Genomic DNA, 21,090 nt, shown 5'->3' on the forward strand with positions numbered 1-21,090 from the left:
CGCGACGGGATGAGCTCCCGATGCTCGGTCCCTGCTCCTGCCAACCTAGCAGTTCGAAAGCATGTCAAAGTGCAAGTAGATAAATAGGTACCCCTCCGGTGGGAAGGTAAACGGCGTTTCCGTGTGCTGCTCTGGTTTCGCCAGAAGTGGCTTAGTCATGCTGGCCACATGACCTGGAAGCTGTACACTGGCTCCCTCGGCCAATAAAGCGGGATGAGCGCCACAACCCGAGAGTCAGCCACGACTGGACCTAATGGTCAGGGGTCCCTTTGCTTACTTAAAATGAAGACATGGCTCTCTCCTATACAGAAATTGCATTTCTACCAACAAGTGAAAAGCATGGCTACAGCCAGAGGCAATTCATACTTATGTTTTAAGGTTCCTTGTCCCAGCTCATGAAATTAGGCTCTTCAGCACATTCACACTAAAGATGTTTTTACAAAAGAATTACAGATTCAACACCTTTTGCCCCTGTTCTCAACTTACTTCCTGGTAACAGCAGGAATCTTGAATTTGTTTATTTTCCTTGCATCCCATCCCTCTGAAGGAGAGAGCCCAGAATCGGCAACAACCTCCCCTGATGTGTCACGCAAGCACCACTAAAAATCGTAAAATACAGTTAAAATAGCCAGCAATGGGAGAAACAGGTGCCATGACTGTGCCATTCGACTGCCTCATTTCTTGCAGTGCGGAAAACTATAGGACAGAGAAACAATCTCGGGAGGAAGGAGGCTGTTGGGACTGGCCACAAAATAGGGCAATAGGCAGCAGGCTAGACACCCGTCATATCTGAATTCAAAGCCTTCCTCCACGACACACACAGACCTCTGTGACCTACGAGGATAAAATGGAGGAAAGGCAGGCCCTCTGCCTTGAGCCGGTTTCAGGAACGGTGTGATAAAAATAAACTTAAAAAACAGGTTGGATTCTAGAGGCTGTCTGAATAGTCTCTCCCGTCTACACCGGTTCTCAGACAACAGTTTCCTTTTAAGGTTTTTAAGAGTGCCTGGCTAGAGAAATCAAAAACCAGAGTTGGGACAGAGGCAGAGGTTTTAGATGGGCAAGCCTTAAAAACTTTGGTAACCGGGATTGTACGCATCTTGTTACAGAAGTGCCACTTGGAAGCATTGAGGGGGCTTCCATTTCCCGGCAGCATATACAAGCTATATCTATAGATAGATGAAATAGTTTCTAGCATTAAGTGCAGAACTATTAATGGCAAGGCAAGCATGTGATCAACGAACATGTCTGCCCAGAAACTCCCAACACAGAAAGACCCAGAGGCTGCTCAAAAACATCTTCCATACCAGATAGGGGAGCTAAGGAACGCAAATGGCAGCTTGCTCGCCCCGTTAAGCAGGAGTTCACAGTGCAATCCTATGCATGTCTACTCAGAAGTAAGCCCCACTGAGTGCATTACGGCTCACCCTCAGGTAGGGGAGGTTGGGGAGGACAGGGGTGTTGCAGGATGACGTAGGGCTGCACGATTCCTGCTACACCAGCAAAAGAAAAAAGAAAAAGCCTTGCATCCTTGCTAGAGAGGTTTGCTAAATTTCTTGCTTTTTTATGGCTATTTGGAACCTCCAAGAACAGGGAAGGGATATTTGGTGGCAGGCCACAATATGTGGTTGGGGGACTCCGCTCAGCTTTGTGGGTGACAAAGTTCAGGCCTGGGAGAGCAAGCAAGAGGGAGAGAGAGACAAACAAACCTCCAGGCAACTTGACCGATACACCTTCTTTACAGAAATTAACCAGAGTGCTTGCAAAAACACTGGAGAGCTATTGGGGGGGGGGGGTTCGCCTTGACTTATTTAGAAAGCTGCAATTGCATTTGTATGAAATCTCTCATGCACAAATGCACCCTGCCAATAGCACCAGTTGAGGGTTTACGGCACAGCAGCCTATAATAAGGATTTCTGTCCACGAGCGTGAGGGTTGCATAACGTCAGTTATGAAACTAAAGTTATTGCCCACAGCCAATGGAGTAAGAAAGCCTTGTCCTGTGGCTTTGGAGAAAGTACTTTAGCACCAATTTCCCTCTGAAGCTGGGATGAGAACCTATGGCCTCACGTAAGATCGTTTTATTCCAACTCCAATTGGAAAAGGCCACAGTTGCCCATTCCTGCTCTAGAAAGCGAGGACCAGATTTAGATTTAGATATCACCAGCAGTATCTCGGCATTAGCATTAGAGAGACCGGGCTCAGGTGTGTCCAGCAAGCCAGTGGTTGAATGAGGCTCTGGATCCCATACAGTCGTACCTTGGTTTTTGAACAGCTTAGTTCTCAAACATTTTGGTTCCTGAACGCCGCAAGCCCAGAAGTGACTGTTCCTGTTTGTGAAGTATTTTTGGAAGCTGAATGCCCAACGGGGCTTCTGCGGCTTCCGATTGGCTGCAGGAGCTTCCTGCAGCCAATCAGAAGCTGTGCTTTGGTTTCTGAACATTTTGGAAGTCGACTTCCGTTTGACTTCCAAGGTACGACTGTGTTCTCCAAATTCCTCTGGCCTCTCGCTCACTTTCAGGCATCAAGGCAGGTTGCGGTTTTGAGTTTTGGCGATTTAAACCCCCAGATTTCTACAGCACAAGAAGAGTAAGGCTTGCTTTCACCAGGCCCCCTTAGGGCATCCCACATGCAGTTACCCTTTTCAGTTACTTTGAAATAAGTCCTGTTGTGTTTATGGGGAGGGAGGGAGGGAAACAGAATACACAGGGCAACAACCTTAAGCCCAAGAAATGGTACTGGGCCAAGGTAGCCCAGTGAAGGACATCGTTCAGAAGAGACATGGACCCAGGTATCGCTGATTCAAAACCAACACTCTAGGCACCCTGCCTCACTTTAAAACCTTCTCCATAACTGTCGATTCCAACAAACCTTTGAACAAGTTAACTACTTCAGAACTGAGATTTTTTTTTACAGCAAAACATTTTTTTAAAAAAGATGCTAAGTCACATCGCTGCTGAAATCTTTATGAGCGTTACCAACTGACCAGGATAAAAGGGCTGGCCTGTTCTAGCGCCTTTAACACCTGTGTGTGTGTGAGCATGGTGATAAAACCCACCCGTGAATCTCTGCAGATGAAGCCTGTTTAAAAGGCACGGCGACAGAAATGGAAAGGTTAGCAGCGCTAGACCCTTATTTGCCAAACAGTTGCGTCTCAGAGCCTGTTCCTACCACTCCCACATAAACTGTGTATTTGTTTATTTTTTTGGTCCCTTGCCCATTTGTTTTATTTCTTGCAGTTTATAAATCCTACAAGCTTGCTCCTCTCTGAGCTGAGCACCTCTCTCTCACCAACCGCTGCTGCCTTTAAGTTTGCTCTGAAAAGAATGCCATTAAACCTCCTGAAAGCCGTTCAGGTGGAGACAGGTTGCTAAATAAATACTATGAAAAGGCACAGGGTTTCCAAATACAAAGGAAGAAAGCATACGCTCTGTTTTGACTTCTAAAAAAGCAAGATTGCTGCTGCTGCTGCAGGCTTTTTGTATTTTAAAGTGACAGATCACAGAGAGGGGTGGATGAGAGTCAGTTTAAAATGGATTGTTAGGAAGAGAGAGAGAAAAAACAAGCAGTGGTCCTCCATAGATACTACAGAACAAGTTCAGCCAGATAAACAGGTCTGTTAAACCCCTAAGGGGATTGGAAAGAGTATCACACAAAACTTTAATAACATGCATTTCATGACCTACATTTATTAAAGCTTTCATGCTACAGTGTTTTTATAAATAGCTTTTTTTGGGGGGAGGGGTGTTCCTAAGCCAAATGAGTAGAAAGAATTTAAGGAAAACAGCTAAATTAAGCTTCATAATTTAATATGGGTTTTGTTTTGGGGTTTTTGTTTTTTTGTCAAAGGGCTCCCATAATCTTCTGGGGAAACTCCTTTCAGAATACTCAGCGCGTTACATCGACCAGACATAAACATTGGCAGCCTTGTGGAAATAGATCGGTCACCTTTGATATGCTTCCATTAAAAGCCTTCAAAAAACAATACATTTCAAGTTGAGTGTGTCTATCTTACCACGAAAGGGGTGTTGCAGATCATTGAACAGCACACCATATATATATATATATATAAAAACTCCAGAATGTTAGTACATATTATCTCCATGTCAAAGTTCAACACTGACTTGGATAAGTATGTAATGTACTTAAGACGACCAGATTTTATTCAGAGTGGACTTCTTTCTATTAGAGTCATTGACCTGTGATGAACAGGACTCTAATTTACAAAAACTTATGCCAACCATAATAAATGTGTTAATCTTTAGAGCACAACACACTTGTTTCTGTGCTGATTTTAAATTACCAAGTAGTTGTGAGCTTTAGAACACTTTAAATATCAAGTCTCCTTCCATCTATGCAGCAGGATATTTTACATTATTGAATGCACAAATAGAGACTTAAAAAACCAGCAACATATTTTAACATTTGTAGCTTTAAGTCTTTTACTGTCATTCTGTCTTTTTTTTTTTTTTTAGGAGAGCAGTTAAAGCCATCCTAGACATTTTGGCTGCTTGAGTTCTGTTATTGTTGTTCATGGAGGTTTTGCTGCTTTTAATGCACACTGCTCCACAACTGCCTCCAGCAGGAACAGTGGGATATAAATTAATTTTCATAAATACCGCTGCAGCAGTGACATATGTCACATTTATTTATTTACAGATTTATATCCTGCCCTTCAAACAACACGTTTCAGGGTGGCTTACACAATTTTCAAGCTAAAATAACTTGAAAGCTACTGGCTGCTAAATTTAGCCTTCGAGAACTGATGCTAAATCTTGGATTAGCAAAGGCCTGGTGGCTATTCTGCCTAAGAGTTTATGAATTCGTGGCATACGCAACGTGCAACTGGTTTAAACAGAGAAACACAAATGACGGGGTTTCTAGTTTTTGTTGTAGAAGTAAACTCTCTACTTATCATCTTCTCCAATGGGTACAAACCTTAGAACAGGACCTCCCAAACATCATTTTACGGCGGAGGTCTGTAGGGTCAGTGGCAGAACATATGCTTTGCACGTGAATGTCCCCGGTTCAGTCCCTGGAAATCTCCTGGCGGAGCTGTGAGGGATTTCCCCCCACACCCTGACCCCCATCTGAAAACCCTGGAAGCTGCTGCTCCTCACTGGGAGAAGGTGGTCTGGATTAGGAAGAGGAAACTTCCAAGGGCGGGAGGTACCTACTCAAGAGGAAGCTGCTCCCCCATTTCTGCAGAAGTCACTCATTTGGGTGTGCCCTGCAAGTGGAAGGAACCAAACTCATGCAGAGATATAGAAGGAGTGTTTCTCCTGCGGGAGGGCAATTCTGTTCTGCCTTGCTATTGGGAGCGACTGAGTCAGTCAGAGATACTCCGTGCAGCAGAAATGGACCACTCCAAGCAAAAGATGGCTTGCAAGGAGGCAATAACAGGTTGGTGGTTCTGAGAGACAGCAGGCACTCTCTTCGGGCGGGTATACTCTCCGGCAGCTTGGGAATTCTTGCCTTACAATTGCTTTTCCATTTTTTGATTTGTTTTTCAACTGTTCTTTTAACAGATAACAGCTTCGTTTATCAAAACCACATTTCCATAGTAACACTTTTGCCCGGAGGCAATTCAGTCTTTTGACAATGAGCAAACACTGAATCCATGCCCTTGTTCTGCAGGCGAAATGTGCCTCAGATCTCTCTTCAGGGTTTTTTTTAAAAAAAATACTTTTGAATTTTAGAAGTATGAAGAGGCCATTTGAACCACAATCTCAATGCACATGAGCTAGCTACCCCCCCCCCACACACAAAAAAACCCCGAACAGCAATGTTCTTTTGAAAACTCAAAGTACTTAGATGCATCTGTATGTAGAATTTTAGTTTACTCCGCATATTCCAAATGCATGCTCAGGAAACACTATAGCATTTATTCTACACTCAGGCTGCTTTAAAAAACATTTCATTTTAAGTGCTGTGCGTCTACTTTTACACAGGAAAACATCAGAACTCTCACACTGTTTTATATCATGCCAGACTGTTAGTGCATCTCTTTCATTACTGTCTACACTGATTGACAGCTGCTCCTCAGGGTTTCAGATGGGAATTTCCCCTAGCCCTACACCAGGACTTCTCTAGGGTTGAACCCGCTACCTTTTGAATTCCAAGGCCTGTGGCTCCACAACCAACCCAGCTACAAAGCTACACCAAATGCACCACTTAAAAATATTTGCATAAGGAATTTTGTTATTGTTATGAGTTCAGCCAGCAGGACCCAAGAAAGCTAAACAGTCATCTGCTCAAGAAACTCTACAGCTTGGAAGAACTCCGAAAACTCAAGATAGCAAAATAATAATAATAATAATCTAGTAAGCAACATGATGAAAGCTTCTGTGCTAAGCACAAAAGTGAGCTAACTGTGCCTTGAATAATATACATCAGAACCAACTTGTTCAGTTTACTAAACACACAATGTATTCTCTCTTTTTCAAAAAACACAGAGCACTTCTTATTTAAATAGAACTAGTTGTCTTAATAGGATGAGTGTCCCATTACTTTCACGTAGGTTACAACAGTCATTTGGGGACCACTTGGAAGAAAACAACTGTGTGGTTTGGGTTTTTGTTTTGTTTTTACAGAATGAAATAGTACGAAGATTTCAGTGTTTTATAACACAATCTGGTTTTTAATTCCAGGTAAGTGTTACAGGTCTGCAGCCTTAATATAGTTACGCCGAGATCGAAAAACAACGTTTTATGTCCACGAAACTGAAACGCACACACAATGTAGGGGAGAACCCTCCAACCAAATTGCATCATAATTCTGTCGGAAAATGTTTGGAGGGGGGGGCAGGATGGAATGATAGAGCTTCAAAGAGGGTATTTATTCACTGCCCAAATTAAACCTCTTATTTTAAGAAGTTCAACAAGTGTCCGTTTTCATTTTATTAACTACTCTGTTTGGCTGATTTATAACTCTCTCAGCTTGAAGCAAACCAAATGAAACCTTTCAGCAAAGCAGAGAAAGAAAGAAGGGCAATTTATATTTAGAGGACATTTAAAACACAGTAAACACATACCAGTATGAGTTCGCAGGTGCGCTTTTAAGTGGGAAGACTTCGTATAGACTTTAGTGCAACCTAAGACAGAAAACAGAAGAGACGTAAGGCTCATCTAGAAACATTTAACATTCAGCGCCATCACCAACATGCTGATCTAACTATATATTAAGAAAGTTACTCAAACCTGCCATATGTCACAGAGCAAATATGCTGTTAGTGGAATATGCTAACAGCAAAAGGGCAGATCCCAACGCTGGTTTATAGCAGTAAACCCACAAATAGCACAATCAGACACACCCAGAATGTCAACTCCAATATCTATATATTCCTAAACACATCCATTAATCAGACAGCATTGTTATTTTGCCAAAATCTCACTGCCATTTTCAACATCTTATCTTTCACTTATATGCAGCGAGTTGATAAACTATACCTTTCAATGTGTAAATAAGACTCCTAGCAGTAACGTATAGCGTATTATTATATTAGGAACTATACTAGCAAGGAATTACACAAGTGTGTGCTACGTGGCCGGCTGTACAAGAGCATCAAGCTCTAGAGCAGTGTTTCCAGCTGTTTTTGGACTACAATTCCTATCAACCCTGACCACTGGGTCCTGCTAGCTAGGGATGATAGGAGTTGTAGTCCAAAAAAAAGCTGGAGACCCAAGTTTGGGAGACACTGATCTATAGTGTTTTGCACACCAGTTCAGCACAAGTGTTGTCACCATGTCAGAAGACAATTCTGCAGGTGTGTGGATTCTCTACAGCAAGCGAGAAAAACCAATGCAATTTAAGGGCCTGCCCTAGTCTCAGGTATAGCCTAGCTCTCCCTCAGACCACTACATTGTAAAGAAAACAGAGCCAATGTTAAGTGCCACATCTCATGTGCCACCACACCACGGCATGTCATGCCGGTTACTAGGAGTGGAACGGAACACGATCCCAATGAAAACGTTCCTTAAGGAGACATGCGTGTACGCACAGGACTTCCTGCTGAAAGCAAAAGGAAGGAGTGGCACCAGACACCAACTACCAGTGAGCTGAATGCCCAGCTGCTCCTGACTTCAGCCTCCATCAGCCCCAGGCAGCCTGGCCAAAATTATAAGGGATTGTGGGAGTTTTGGTTCAACAACGTCTAGAGGGCTACCATATCAGCGCTAGAACTGCAGTTCTAAGCCCACGTACTTGGAAGTTAAGCCCTACTGAATAGGACTTACTTTTGAGAAGTCATGGTTAAGACTGCACCGTATCAAGTTCAAATTAGTCAAGAATCTGACCCAAGGTTTACGTCCAAGGCCCAGTTGCTGGTAGAACTTCCAACATGGCGGAACTGTTCCTGGGTTGTTACCACTTCAGGTGCTGGTGTTGGGGTGAATGTCTCCCCCATATCTAATAACTCCCTCATATAGAAAAAATGTCAGGGATAAGTTCTAGCCTAGACCTTGCCCTCCTCCCCACCACCATGGAAGGCGGCAAACACGCAGTTCCCCACTTGTGTGAAGTCCAAGTCAAGTAAACCTATTTCCCCACCATGGCCCACTCTTTTGTAAAAAGTTTGGTCTTTTTTGGGTAGTCTACCATGTTTGTTCATCTGTCGTTTCCATACAGGGCAAAAGGAACAATGGCAAGTGTTTCTAGAAAGGTGCTCAAATTTTTAATTTTTGCTCTGATCCATGCTGACAATGGTTCATATTTAACTCATGGTGAAGAAGTCAAGGGAGAGCCTTCTTGTGGTTTTTCCACCACCACCCCTTCCCAGCTTACCAGGATAATCACAGTAATGAATACGCCTCTTCTCCAAGTCTGGGTTACTCCTCCTGTTGTACCTGGGCGCTGGGATGGCTGGCGAATTCATGGGGATGTTTGCAGGCACACTGGGATTGTGGATTGCCATCTTGGAGGCAATCGTAGCAGCGTAAGACGGAGGAGGGGTCAAATTCTGCAGCATTTCCGCTTGCCGGTCTGGGCTGCCAGGCTCCGAGCTTGGGGGCGAAGGCGGGAAATAAGTGGCTTGTTGCTGGAGAAACTGGTTTGGCATGGTGTACGTGCAAGGGGGCATCGCGTGAAACTGCTTCATGGTCGTCTGCGGCATAGCGGAGGACAGGGTGTTAAGGCCCGCCATGGCAGAGGACATGGAGACATTACTGAAGGAGTCCATCACCGCCGCTTGCGTAGTCGGGTTGGGCATGTCTAAATCGGGAGAGCTCAGGAGCTGATACAGCTGACCTTGTTGGGGCACAGAGACGTGGATATCTGGAGTGGGAAGCTCCTGCTTGATGAAGAGGTTGTTCACGTCGGGTGTCTGGTGGGGGCTGAAGATGCTTGTGAACTCGGGGAGCGCCTGGGTGGGGTTGGGGACGGGAGCAACAGTTTCACTCTGGTGGCTGAAGGCTGTCACGGGCTCCGTCTTGATGTGGGTGACCGGTGGCCTCTGCGATTTGTACAAGCCCGTTCTCAGCTGTGTGATATCAGGAAGGTAGATGTTCATGTTGAGGCTGTAAGGCACCCCTTCACTGTTGGTGAAGAACTGGTCAACCACGGAGGCACTCTCTCGGCGGTACTTTTTATGCTCAGGGAGAACCGGGGCAGGAGGGAGCTGAGGTGTCAGATATTTCTCCATTTCACATCGGGCCTGAAGAACAACAAGAAGATAAAAAAATTAGCTATACTATACTGTACAAGGGAATGCTCCTCAAAAGAGATAACCGGACCAGTGGCACTTTCATCTATTCTCCTTTCGAATATTACAGGTTTTAAGTCTGGATAGCTCAGCTGGTTAGAGCGCGGTGCTGACGAGGCCGAGGTTGCAGGATTCATTCCCGTATGGGACAGTTGCATATTCCTGCATTGGAGGCAGTCGGAACATTGGGCAAACAAGTTTATTTTCAGAGCCTTCCAACTTTACAATTCTGTACAAGTCCTGGTACTGAAAACCTAACAGGGCCGTTCCCCAAAACAAACAAACCAAAAGCATTTATCCATTAAAAAGTGAAATGTTGCCATTCAGAATCCCGGCACACAATCCAGACAAAATCAAGTTTTATGTCCTATTGAAAAAAACAGAAACAATTTAAGGATGAGCCTAACTCTTTCTCTTTGAAATTAGTGGGGATTGGAACTTTGGCTGGATCATGTCTGCTGTATTTTTCACAGTAACTACTTAAAGAGAAGAAGAGTAGAAATAGCAGTTTGAATTTTATATGGGAGTTCCTTTAGGTGGGGAAAAAATGCAAACAGGTAAAAGCTTTGACACCAGAAGTTCAAATTACAGCATTTAATAAAATGCTGTTCTCACTCTTCAGGACTTCTTGACTACAATAAGGCAATTCCACTAAAAAGCGTTTAGATTTTATCAACTATCTCTTGTTATCAGGACTGCAATTAAAAGTTGGGTGGTGCAGTTTTAATACGTGCTTTCCTACACGCAAATCCTGTACTCAGTTTGGTTAATTAAAAATTAGCCTCTTAAGATACTCAGAGTTTGAAGAAATTCAAAGGTGCAAATTTTATGGAGGGAATCAAGAGACTGCAGCAGATGTGAAAAACATAGACCTGACTCCATCCATGTAAAACTTTTTTCCCTGGGCCCTTATGAGGTTAGGAGCAGCTTCACTTTCCATTTTGATTCCCTGCCACACCTGCAGGATGAGAACAGCAGTGTGTGTAAATGCGCTGGAACAAGTTAATTAGGAGCCTCCAACCTCATGCTTTGGAAAACCAATCCCAGAAGAACCAATAGAAAGACTTGCATCTGATCCCAGAATGAACAAAGCTATTTCCGTGTAACAGCCACAATCTAGGAAAATTGTGGGTGGGTGGGTGGGTGGCTGTACCACTTCATATTGCAGGGGCGCAGCTCACAAGATCAGAACACTTCCCCCAATTTGCTGGCACCCAAATTCTCCAGTTTGCAAGGCTTCTAGGTGCAAGGGAAGGGTTTGTATTGGGGGTGGCGCTATTCGAGCAAATGAGCCCCCATCTGCAGTCTGAAATACTACAGCCCAGGGACTGTGTTATACCAACTCAGTGAAAAGCAGGCACTTAACCTAAATCCAAGTCCCTATTTTTCAATGAACGCTGCCTGGCTTCAAAACAGGACACACAGGGGAAGGGACCTTAAAACCTGAGCTAGCTACCTGATCTCAAGATTCAAATGCAAAACGAATGCCATTTACACGTCCCTAAAGACGCACATTTGTTACAGACCCCCTTCCTGCATATGCATTTGCCCCCTAGCCTGACTGGAGAGCAAAGGTTTCCCAACCTGAGTCAGCCTATAAAACCATATCCATCGGCAAACATCCCTGTCCTTGAGGAGATCTTTAATTACCAGCAGGGAGGGAGCCTGCAAGGGAAAGAGAAAGGGAATCTTTTGCCTAGTTTAGCGGTGTGAGGGGATCCGTGGGTGGACGCAGCCCGATACATTACAAGCAGAGTCACCAGTAAAACATTTATCATGTACCCTCCAGTGAGCAAATGCTGCATTCTCCCTTGCGCTGTAAGGAGTCCATTCATGCCAGAACACTTCCATACCTCCAAAGTGAGGGTCTGCTGACCAGAGGAACATTGGGCAAACAAGGTTATTTTCAGAGCCTCTCTGAAGCCACAGTCACCACCAAAAAGCCCTCACCAGAAAGGAGAAACAGCAGCCCCCTTGTCTGCCATCAAGATCTGCACCGACATGCCAGGCGACTTTTTCCAGCTCTTGTTTACAACCCCAACCGAGCTTGCTTCGATGACAGAAACACTATTCTGGGGGGGGGGGGGGTGGAGAGGGAGTATCGCTGAAACCAGGCTGCCTTCATTGCGAGGTACTTTCCTCCATCGCTCCTCCCACCCACCTTTCGGGGATTGCGACATTCTAATAAATAAGATCCTTGTGCAAATCAATTAAAACCAATATTCCAGCACACACTTGGGCTGGAGATTGGGGGGAGGGAAAGAGAGAAAGAAGAAACATTGCTTTGTTTAGACCCACTTGAGGCTTTTTCCACTCATTATATCCACTGACATTTGGGCTTTTTTTTTTTTTTTTAAGAAAGCTTGCAAAAGGATAAAAACGTAGGAGAAAACGCTCAAATAAGAACAACCCAGGGCTAGAAATAGTTGCAAATTAAAACCGGTTGCGTTCCTACAAAAAAAAAAAAATGCCAGCGGTTTGTGCTTTCCCGTTTTAGCTCGTCCAGCTGTTTGCATGTGGATCCGTTTCCAGCCGGTTTTCTGGGACGAGGAAAAAGCCCCAGAACTTCTCTCTTCCTTCTCTCTTTTCTCCCCCCCCCCCCGCCCCCGCTGCCCTTTCTCCCTCTCGCCCCATCTAAAATGACCGTGCGTGGGCGAGAGGGACAGGCAGCGACTCTAATTCGGCTGCTGAGCAAGTGCGCTAAGGTGGCAGCTGTAGCTTTCAACACAACTGCCCGGGCCAGTTTCTCTCTCCCCCCCCCTCCGCCCACCCCTTCACCCACTTGCTGTCTGGGCACTGGCTCAGCCCCAGGGCTCTCTGCTGCCAGGGGGTGGGGGGGTGGGTGCTGCGTAACTCCCACTCACTCTCAGGGCGAAACGTGGAGCCTGGCACCAACTGGCTCGCTAGGCGGGGCGGCAACCCGGATCCCAAGGGTGCCTGGGGAAGGAAGCGGGTGCCCTGGCCTGGAAAAGGGACGGGGCGTCCTCCTCGAAGGGCAGCTGGCTCTGTTTGGTGGACATGGGTCAACACATCTGCTCCAGGGAGGAATGGCATGGGGAAACTGTGAAGTCCGCGAGTTCCTAAAGAACTGCCAAAGCCGCCGCCGCCGCCGCCGCCGCCGCCGTCTAGGCTTGGCGAAGTTGCGCCTGACTTTCCCCGGCACCGCCCCGAGAAGCAGCGGCCCGTCGCCGACGCTGCAGAAAAGGCTCCGGAATAACTGGCTCCTCGCAACAAGCCTCGCAACTTCCTCGCCTATGCGCACGTAAGAGAGAGATGCGCGTCTTGCGCCGCGCCTTCGAGCGCAGCGGCGTGAAAAGCCCCGCCGTCCACACCGAGGAAACCCGCGTTCAATAATCGCGGGTCGTTAACAAGCGGAGTTCTGGGGAACTCCGCGCTGCCCGAGGTTTCGCCCTTAAACGCAAAGAGCCCCTAAGAAAGCCATAAAAAGGAACCGTGTCCACCTAGGACGGGGCAAAGGCGAGGGGCAACCCGCACCTCGGAGAGCCCGAGTTGGCTCCCTGCCCCAAACACACCCAAAGCGAGCCAGCGCCGAGGCGCACCCAGCGCGCTCCCAGCCCACGATCCGAGAAAGGCGTCGCCACGAGGTGCCCCCTGCCCGTGTTCAGAGGCAAAAGGATCGATATTTTAATGCCCGAGGCTCTGCTCCTGCTTAACAACCGAGCGCGAGAGGCGCGCCCTGCGCTTACCTGCGCCATCTCCTCGCTGGGGATCCTGGCTGCTGCGCCCGGTTGCTGCTGCTTGATCTCCTCGGGACCCTGCCCCGGGAACAGCGCGGCTTCCCGGCCGCCCAGCACGGGCTTGAGCTGCGCGAAGACGGGCTCCTCGGGCCCCAGGCGGGCGCTCATGCTCAGCACCCGCGTAGCCATGCGGAAGGCGCGCCTCGGCGCGAAAGCGGCAGGACGCACGGAATGGAGCCTCGCCTCGCTCACGCCCGCCCGACAGCAGCGCGCATGAGGCTCCCAAGCTCGCTCTACCTGGCTGAGGTCGCGCCGCCGGGCCAGCCCCGTCCCGGGGCCCGCCCTCCCGCCTCTATTTCACCGCCTCCGCCCCGACGAGGGGCCGGCTCTGCCGGGCGGGAACGCCCACGGGCCCGGGCAGCGCGCTCCGCCCCTGCTCGCCAGGCCTGCAGGGCGCACGGCAGGAGGGGAGCGAAACCGCCGTCCAGCGCGGGGCGCGTTTCCCGGGGCGCTGCCCCAAAGCACCCCACCCACTTTCTTACCCCCCCCCCAGCCCTTTTCTCCCCCCCCCAGCCGCTTTCTCCCCCCCCCCCGCCTCTGTTTCCCCCAAGCGCTGCTGCTAACTGCTACCGATTCCCTTTCCAGACTCCGGAGCGCAATGGCCCCTGCGCGTAAAGGGGAACAGCTGGCCTGAAGAGGCCGGGGCGATGAAAGGCCAAATCCGAGCTGTTCTTTTTCGAAAATAGCAGCACTAAATTCTGGAATTGAGCGCAGGCAGCAAACAAGCAGGGAGCGTCGCCACGGGGGGAGTGCGCGCTCTTGGCGACGCAAGCCCCCCTCGGATATGGAACGAGAGCCGGCCCGTGGCGATCCACAAAGGGCTTAAGCCGGAGTGGGTTGCCCCTCGGGTCTCTCTCGCCACCGTATGTAACCGTATTGTAACAGGAGCCCGACCCCGATGGGGCAAAAATCACATGCGTTTAATGGAAAGTTCCTAAACTAGGGTTAAATGGTGAGATGTTTGCTTTCAGTGGGAAATAACTCATATTTTTGAATGGTTGCTGGAAGGCCAAGTGTCGGCTTGCGTAGAGGCTCAGTGGGGCAGCACTATTGTGACTTTGTGTGTTTCCCCTGTTTCTGCAGCCTCGTGCATTAACCAGAACATTCAGCCTTGGGATAGGATTAGTAAGGAAAGATGCTATTAGAGCAGTGGTGCTCAGACTTTTTTTCTCCTGGCCACACTTTCAGAATAAAAATTTGCTGGCACCACACCGAATGGTCTTATCAATAAGAAATACATTATATTGATAAGAAATACAACTAGGATTGTCCTCAGTATCACTTGCTGCTCTTGCTTCATTTTGAAAAGATGTCTGTCCATATTCTGCAAGTTTTAAAAAAATAAAATCACACTACACTAAAGTGTTCAAATGTTTCATTGATTGTCCTTGTTTCAGCCCACCACTCTTGCCACCCTCTCCTGCCACACCCGTGTGGCATGCCACGCCCTTTTGAAAACCACTGTATTAAAAGGTAAAGGACCCCTGGACAGTTAAGTCCAGTCAAAGGCGGCTCTGGGGTTGCGGCGCTCATCTCGCTTTCAGGCCGAGGGAGCAGGCGTTTGTCCACAGACAGCTTTCTGGGCCATGTGGCCAGCAGGACTAAGCCGTTACTGCCACACGGAGGACCATTTACCTTTATGGCCTCTCTGTCCAGGTTTTAGAGAGTTCTGCACTTCAGAAAATTGACAATTCCATTTAATCAAAGATGACAGCAGGGCAAAATAAATTAGTGTAATAAAAAACCATATTATTATTATTGTTACCACTACTTCTTGCTACTACCTCTAATAATACATTTGGATGCTACTTTTCCTCCAAGGAGTTCAAGGTATTATTATTATTTAAATAAACTTGTTAGCTGCTTTACCTTGCCGAAAGCAATCCAAACAACTTACAAACAAACAACACATAGATACATTAAAACCAAGTGCGGGGAAGCCCCCCCTGTTTTACATTCAAAACAATCCTGGAAGGTAGGCCAGGCTGAGATTGTTGGTCTCTAATATGACAGTGTGCAATGAATGTAATACAGCAGTTCATACTTTGGGAGCACCTCTCAAGTATCTGAGGCGATTCACATGTGTTATCACTCTTTTAAGAAGTGTGCAGAATACGTAGGGCTTGACAATCCTGTCCCACTGTGCTGTCTAGTTAGAGATAAAAGGAGCTGGGTTTATGGAACTCCTTGAGGGGACGCCATTCAATTAAAGTAGAAGGAGACAATTGAGGGGGGAGGAGGACAAGATTTTCAACAGGGCTTGCTTAAGGATACCTTCAAGATTAATCTGCAAAAGAAAGACAAGGGAAATAAAAGAAAAAGCAGTTTTATAAGAAATAGAGAAACTCAGTCTTGCGGCAGCATAAAACTGGCTGGCTTAATTCTTTCATCTATATATATGCATATAATGAAAAGGAGGGAGGGTGTTGTAAACATGGGATCTATGAAATGCAAGAAGTAGACAATTTTGCTTAAAGCTAAGATGTATGCAAGTTACAGATGCTTAACCCACAAAAGAGTTTGCAACTGATAATTTATCTTTTGTTATGCTAATTTAACACCTTTGCTATGGGACAAAAAGAAGCCTTGTAAGGACAGAAAAAAACCCCAAGCAGGGCCAAAAAGCCTTTGTTCCAGTTAAGCCCTAGATGAGCACAGTCAAACCTGTTGATAATCTAGTCCAGCAGTTTTAACTGGAGTCTCCCTTTGTTGAAGAAGAAGAATAGCCAGTTTCTGATGTCCCAATTTCTGCCCCTTTATCCCTTTGCATGGAGACTGTTATGGCAGGCAATGGCCTAAGAAGTCATTTTGTAGCGGGGGGGGGGGGAGGCTCAGGTGAATGAGCCTCTGATATTAGGAGCTGCAATAGTATTACCAAAGTGGACTGGGGGTCGGGTGACAATTTCCGCATCTGCAACATGTTGGAGAGCTGGTACAGTGGTACCTCGGGTTACATACTCTTCAGGTTACAGACTCCGCTAATCCAGAAATAGTGCTTCAGGTTAAGAACTTTGCTTCAAGATGAGAACAGAAATCGTGCTCTGACGGTGCGGCAGCAGCAGGAGGCCCCATTAGCTAAAGTGCTTCAGGTTAAGAACAGTTTCAGGTTAAGAACAGACCTCCGGAACCAGTGGCGTAGAGTGGGTTGTCAGCACCCGGGGCAAGGCAAGTAATTTGTGCCCCCTAACCTGTGGATTTGCGTCCCCTAACCTGTGGATTTGCGCCCCCTAACCCATGGATTTGTGCCCCCTAACCCCCAGATGTTGCGCCCGGTGCGGCCGGCCCCCCCTGCACCCCCCACGCTACGCCACTGTCCGGAACGAATTAAGTACTTAACCCGAGGTACCACTGTATATAGCATAGTGATTGGAGAGCTAGACTAGAAAAAAAGAGAGCGTTGGACTAGGATTTGGGAGGCGAGGGTTCAAATCCTCACTGAGGCTCAGCCTGGCCTCAGCAGCAAGAGGAGGAAAGAAGGGTTTGCTCCAGTTAAGGGGAAGCATTGCAATCTGAAACTGTGAGAAGGATGCCTGCCTGCTGGGTGCTTAGTCACTGATGGCCAAACACAAGACACTCCAATATTGGGGAGGAGAGAGAAGGAGAATCTGCAGGAGGAGGGGAAATGTTTGAAGATAGGTACATGTTTCAGGATACATACAGTTACGTACTTGGAAATCTCTGGTCATTGCATTCCACAGACTCCTGATCTATTAGGTAAGGGGGGGGGGAGTCACAAAAAAGGCCAAGTTTAGCCTTGAGGTTCTCAGTTCTCTCTCAACAGAGCTCTCTTCCGATGCTGGTGAGCTCTCAAGAAAGGCCCTCGGTCTGTAAATGATTTACCTTTCAGATTTTGTTGTGAGAGGTCTTGCGATATGCTAGCCGAGAGTAAGCTGTACAGGCCCCACTTCAAATATCACTTCAGCGCAACTTGGCAACTTGAAAAAAAAGACAATGCACGTATTTTTGTAAACTATGAAATCTTTAATAAAAATATTATATGTATGGATGTATGTATGTTTATCAACTCAGCAAAAGGTTCTGTCTAGGATCTCTTGGCCTCAGTTCCCCATCTGCAAAATAGGAGTATTATGGTTGTATAGCATTCAGGAGGTGTTTTATGTGCTTTTCATTTCCATTATAAATTCCAGTAATTATTATTGTGTCATGGAAGGGGAGACATTCTAGAAAAGCATAAAAAAATGATGGAGGCAAGGAAATGGTCAGGAGCCTGGCAGTGCAGCCTTTTACACGTCTACTCAAAAGTAAGTCCTGCTCAGTTCAGTTGCCTTAAGGCTTGTGGCCTTAATTGATTAAATTGGTAGATTGATCAATGGAACCTTGATTCATCAGTTGGAAACTGATTGATCTGATTAACTGAAGTCTGATTGATGTAGCTTGTTAATCTACTGATCTTAACAATTTAATTAAAAGCTAGTTGGTTCATCAGTGGAAGTCAATCTTAATTGTAGACGCTTATAGCTTTAGGCCCTGTTGGTGGGACTGTACTTTAATATGGAATGAAAAAAGGAAATATGAAATATGTCTGTTTAAAGTGAATTGATGAGCTGGTTAAAATACTGGTGGTTAATCAGCTCAAAATCCTTTTATTGGCCATGCTTTAACATTTAGATGACTCTTAGGGTGAAAGCATATACCCAGTTATCTGGGAGCAAGCCCTATTGAACTTAAGTGAACTTACTTCTGAGAAGACAAGTATAGGATTGTGCTGTTATTCATGGATCTGTATTGGGACTATTCATTCCTGCTGAGCCAAGCACTTCTGTGATCTAAAGAAATGGAAAAATGAATATCTCCCTTATGTAGTATCAGTAGTCGGCCGGCTTCTGGCCTCCCGTTTGACTCCACTTGTTCTGTACATCTGTGGAAGGGAAGGCACTAATATGGATTCAAGGAGCTGAAGTGCAAAATTGCTAAAGCACAGATGTGCAATCTGGAACTGCCTTTTAAAAATGGTACCACTGGGAGAAGCATCTACAAATCACACTTATGAAAGGGATCCAAAGGGGGAAGACCACGCTTTCATGAAAATACATTTTCCTTCCTCAACTGTGCAATAAAATTGTGTGTGGTAACATTATTTCCTATTAAAGGCAACATGTCTAGGGGTGAGCTATTAAATTGTAAAATAGAAACAAACAAAATGAAAGGCTGCAGTTCTGAGCACACTTGCAAGGGGAGTAAGATCCATTGAGCTCAATGGGACTTACAGCCAAGTTAAAAAAAAAAGAGGTAAGGGTTAAAGGACCCCTGGACGGGTAAATCCAGTCAAAGTACACATGCATTGGATTGTGCTGAAAACTGTTTCTGAGAGGTTAAGAATGTGATTCGAGGACCCGCCACCTGCTTGAGGATAAGAAAGACACATGGACGCAGTATATTATGTTAATGGGCTAAAAAAGGCCACAACTTTATTGATTACAGCATGTGAGAGGTATTGGCTTAGGCATTGGATAAAACAGCAGAGCTTGACTCCATCCCCTCAGGAAGGGGTGAGTCTAACAAGGGTTAACCACCAGTAGGAGGAGGCTGCTGATGCAAATTCAACTGTAAGCTCCCCCTGATGTCACCGGGGGTCGTGCCATGGCCCTAGCCACCAGCAGGGCATTGGACAGGATCCACGACCGCCGGATTCCTTTAACGGAATAACCATGAAGTGGAGGAGTAGGCGATGGCCACACCCTGCCCTCCCATACACCAACAACATATTCCAATGCCTAACCGCCAATACCTAAAAGTTGTGACGATTTGCTACGAGGTAGGCGAAAAACCAAGTGGCTGGTGCCAATTTGCCAGCTGGATAAAAATTCCTACCAGGTCCCTTGGGCAACCAAGGTCCATAGCAAGGTCAAGCACAAAGCAGTGAATTAAAGGGAAGGGTGGCTGGGTGATCCATTGAAACCCGGCAGCGCAATGAGGGGAAGGAGCTGCCGCGGCCGCATTTAAGCAGTTAAACCCCGCCCCTGAGCCTCCCCTCGATTGGTTGGCTGCCCGGGAGCACGGCGCGGCAGCAGTGACGGCATGCAGGGGCGGGAACGCCCCCTGCCAAGGCGGGAACGGCTCCCGATCACAGCTCCTCCCCTCTGGGAGTAGAGGCTTTCTGAGAGGTTAAGAATACGCTCATAACAAGTTTACTCAAAGGGGAATTCTATTAAATTGAATTTGTGCCCTGGAAAATGGGTTTAGGATTGCAGCTTGAAATTATTGTAAAATAAAATAAAATGAAGGGTGGAATATTGCACCCTATGCCAACTTATCCACACACACACACACACACACCCCTTTCCGGTATAAAAATAGCAATTTTGTCAAGAGCGAATGGTATCAGTACTCATTTCTTTGGACAGACAGAAATACCAATACCATCAGCTAATTTCAGGATAAGGGGTGATCTCTTGTGGGGGGAAATAGAATCAAATCAAAATTAGATGAGGGTCAGAGCATATAAACCAGGCATCTCAGCATCCTCCCCAATGGCTCATGCAAGCAAGCCAAACAACATTCTTTTCTAGAAAATTTACCTTGAAACGCTCTGTGGTGCAACAGCTCCATCATTTCCACATCTGTGAGGCCACTCCTAATCTCAACAGCATGGCTAGATCCATGCTTGCAATAACTAATGGAGCTCAGAACACCTAAATCTTATTGAAGGGAAGAACAAGCTGGAGTAAGTGCTTTACACACACCAAGGTCCCAAGTTAAGTCCCTGGCATCTTCAGGTAAGGCTGGCTGGGTAAGATTTCAGAGTTTCAGACAAGAGTTGGTGCCCATCTGCGTAGACAATACCGAATTACCTGGACCAGCGTGTCTGGTTTGCTTCCTATTTTCCCAAAGTCTGAAAGAACCCACACATGTACAGGGAACATTCTCCACGTCTACATTGGCTGCAGTTCTTTACACACTTATCTGGAAGCGAATCTCACTGAATTGAACTTCCAAGAAGACATGTATAATAGACTGCAGTGTTGATAACTTTAATATAGATTACGAAGCATCTCACTGCGCAATTTACTGATCCTGCAGCAGTGTTGATTTGGAAAAGTTAACAAAGCAACCTTCAATGCAACGTGTAATCTCGCGATGGAACTGCTTGTGTAGAGGATTGTGATTCAAACAGATTCGACGGTAGCATTTATTATGTGGGCTAGAGTAGGAAGCTAAAAAGCAGAGACATCACCTTGCCAACAAAGGTCTGTATAGATAAAGCTATGGTTTTCCCAGTAGTGATATATGGAAGTGAGAGCTGGACCATGAAGAAGGCTGATTGCCGAAGAATTGATGCTTTTGAATTATGGTGCTGGAGGAGACTCTTGAGAGTCCCATGGAGTGCAAGAAGATCAAACCTATCCATTCTTAAGGAAATCAGCCCTGAGTACTCACTGGAAGGACAGATCCTGAAGCTGAGGCTCCAATACTTTGGCCACCTCATGAGAAGAGAAGACTACCTGGAAAAGACCCTGATGTTGGGAAAGATGGAGGACGCAAGGAGAAGAAGACAAGATGGTTGGACAGTGTTCTTGAAGCTACCAGCATGAGTTTGACCAAACTGCGGGAGGCAGTGGAAGACAGGAGTGCCTGGCGTGCTCTGGTCCATGCGGTCATAAAGAGTCGGACACG

General features: G+C 46.5%; 1 protein-coding gene across 3 annotated transcripts in view; it reads right to left on the minus strand.

Moving 5' to 3' along the window:
* The window catches only part of KLF5 (KLF transcription factor 5), a 32,810-nt gene extending 19,153 nt beyond the window's left edge, over window positions 1-13,657 (minus strand). Inside the window, exons 1-3 of one of the 3 annotated variants that reach the window (XM_079972882.1) lie at window positions 13,405-13,657; window positions 8,782-9,649; window positions 7,034-7,093 (exon numbers count right to left, since the gene is read on the minus strand). In XM_079972882.1, coding sequence (XP_079829008.1) covers window positions 7,034-7,093; window positions 8,782-9,649; window positions 13,405-13,584 — 1,108 coding nt within the window. In that variant the 5' untranslated portion in view covers window positions 13,585-13,657. Of the gene's footprint in view, window positions 1-7,033; window positions 7,094-8,781; window positions 9,650-11,550; window positions 11,772-13,404 lie in introns of those variants that run through there. The other 2 variants (XM_079972883.1, XM_079972884.1) reach the window with 2 other exon arrangements.
* Window positions 13,658-21,090: the final 7,433 nt, after the last annotated feature.

The sequence above is a fragment of the Podarcis cretensis genome (genome assembly GCF_951804945.1).
Source record: "Podarcis cretensis genome assembly, chromosome: 4".
NCBI lineage: Eukaryota > Metazoa > Chordata > Lepidosauria > Squamata > Lacertidae > Podarcis > Podarcis cretensis.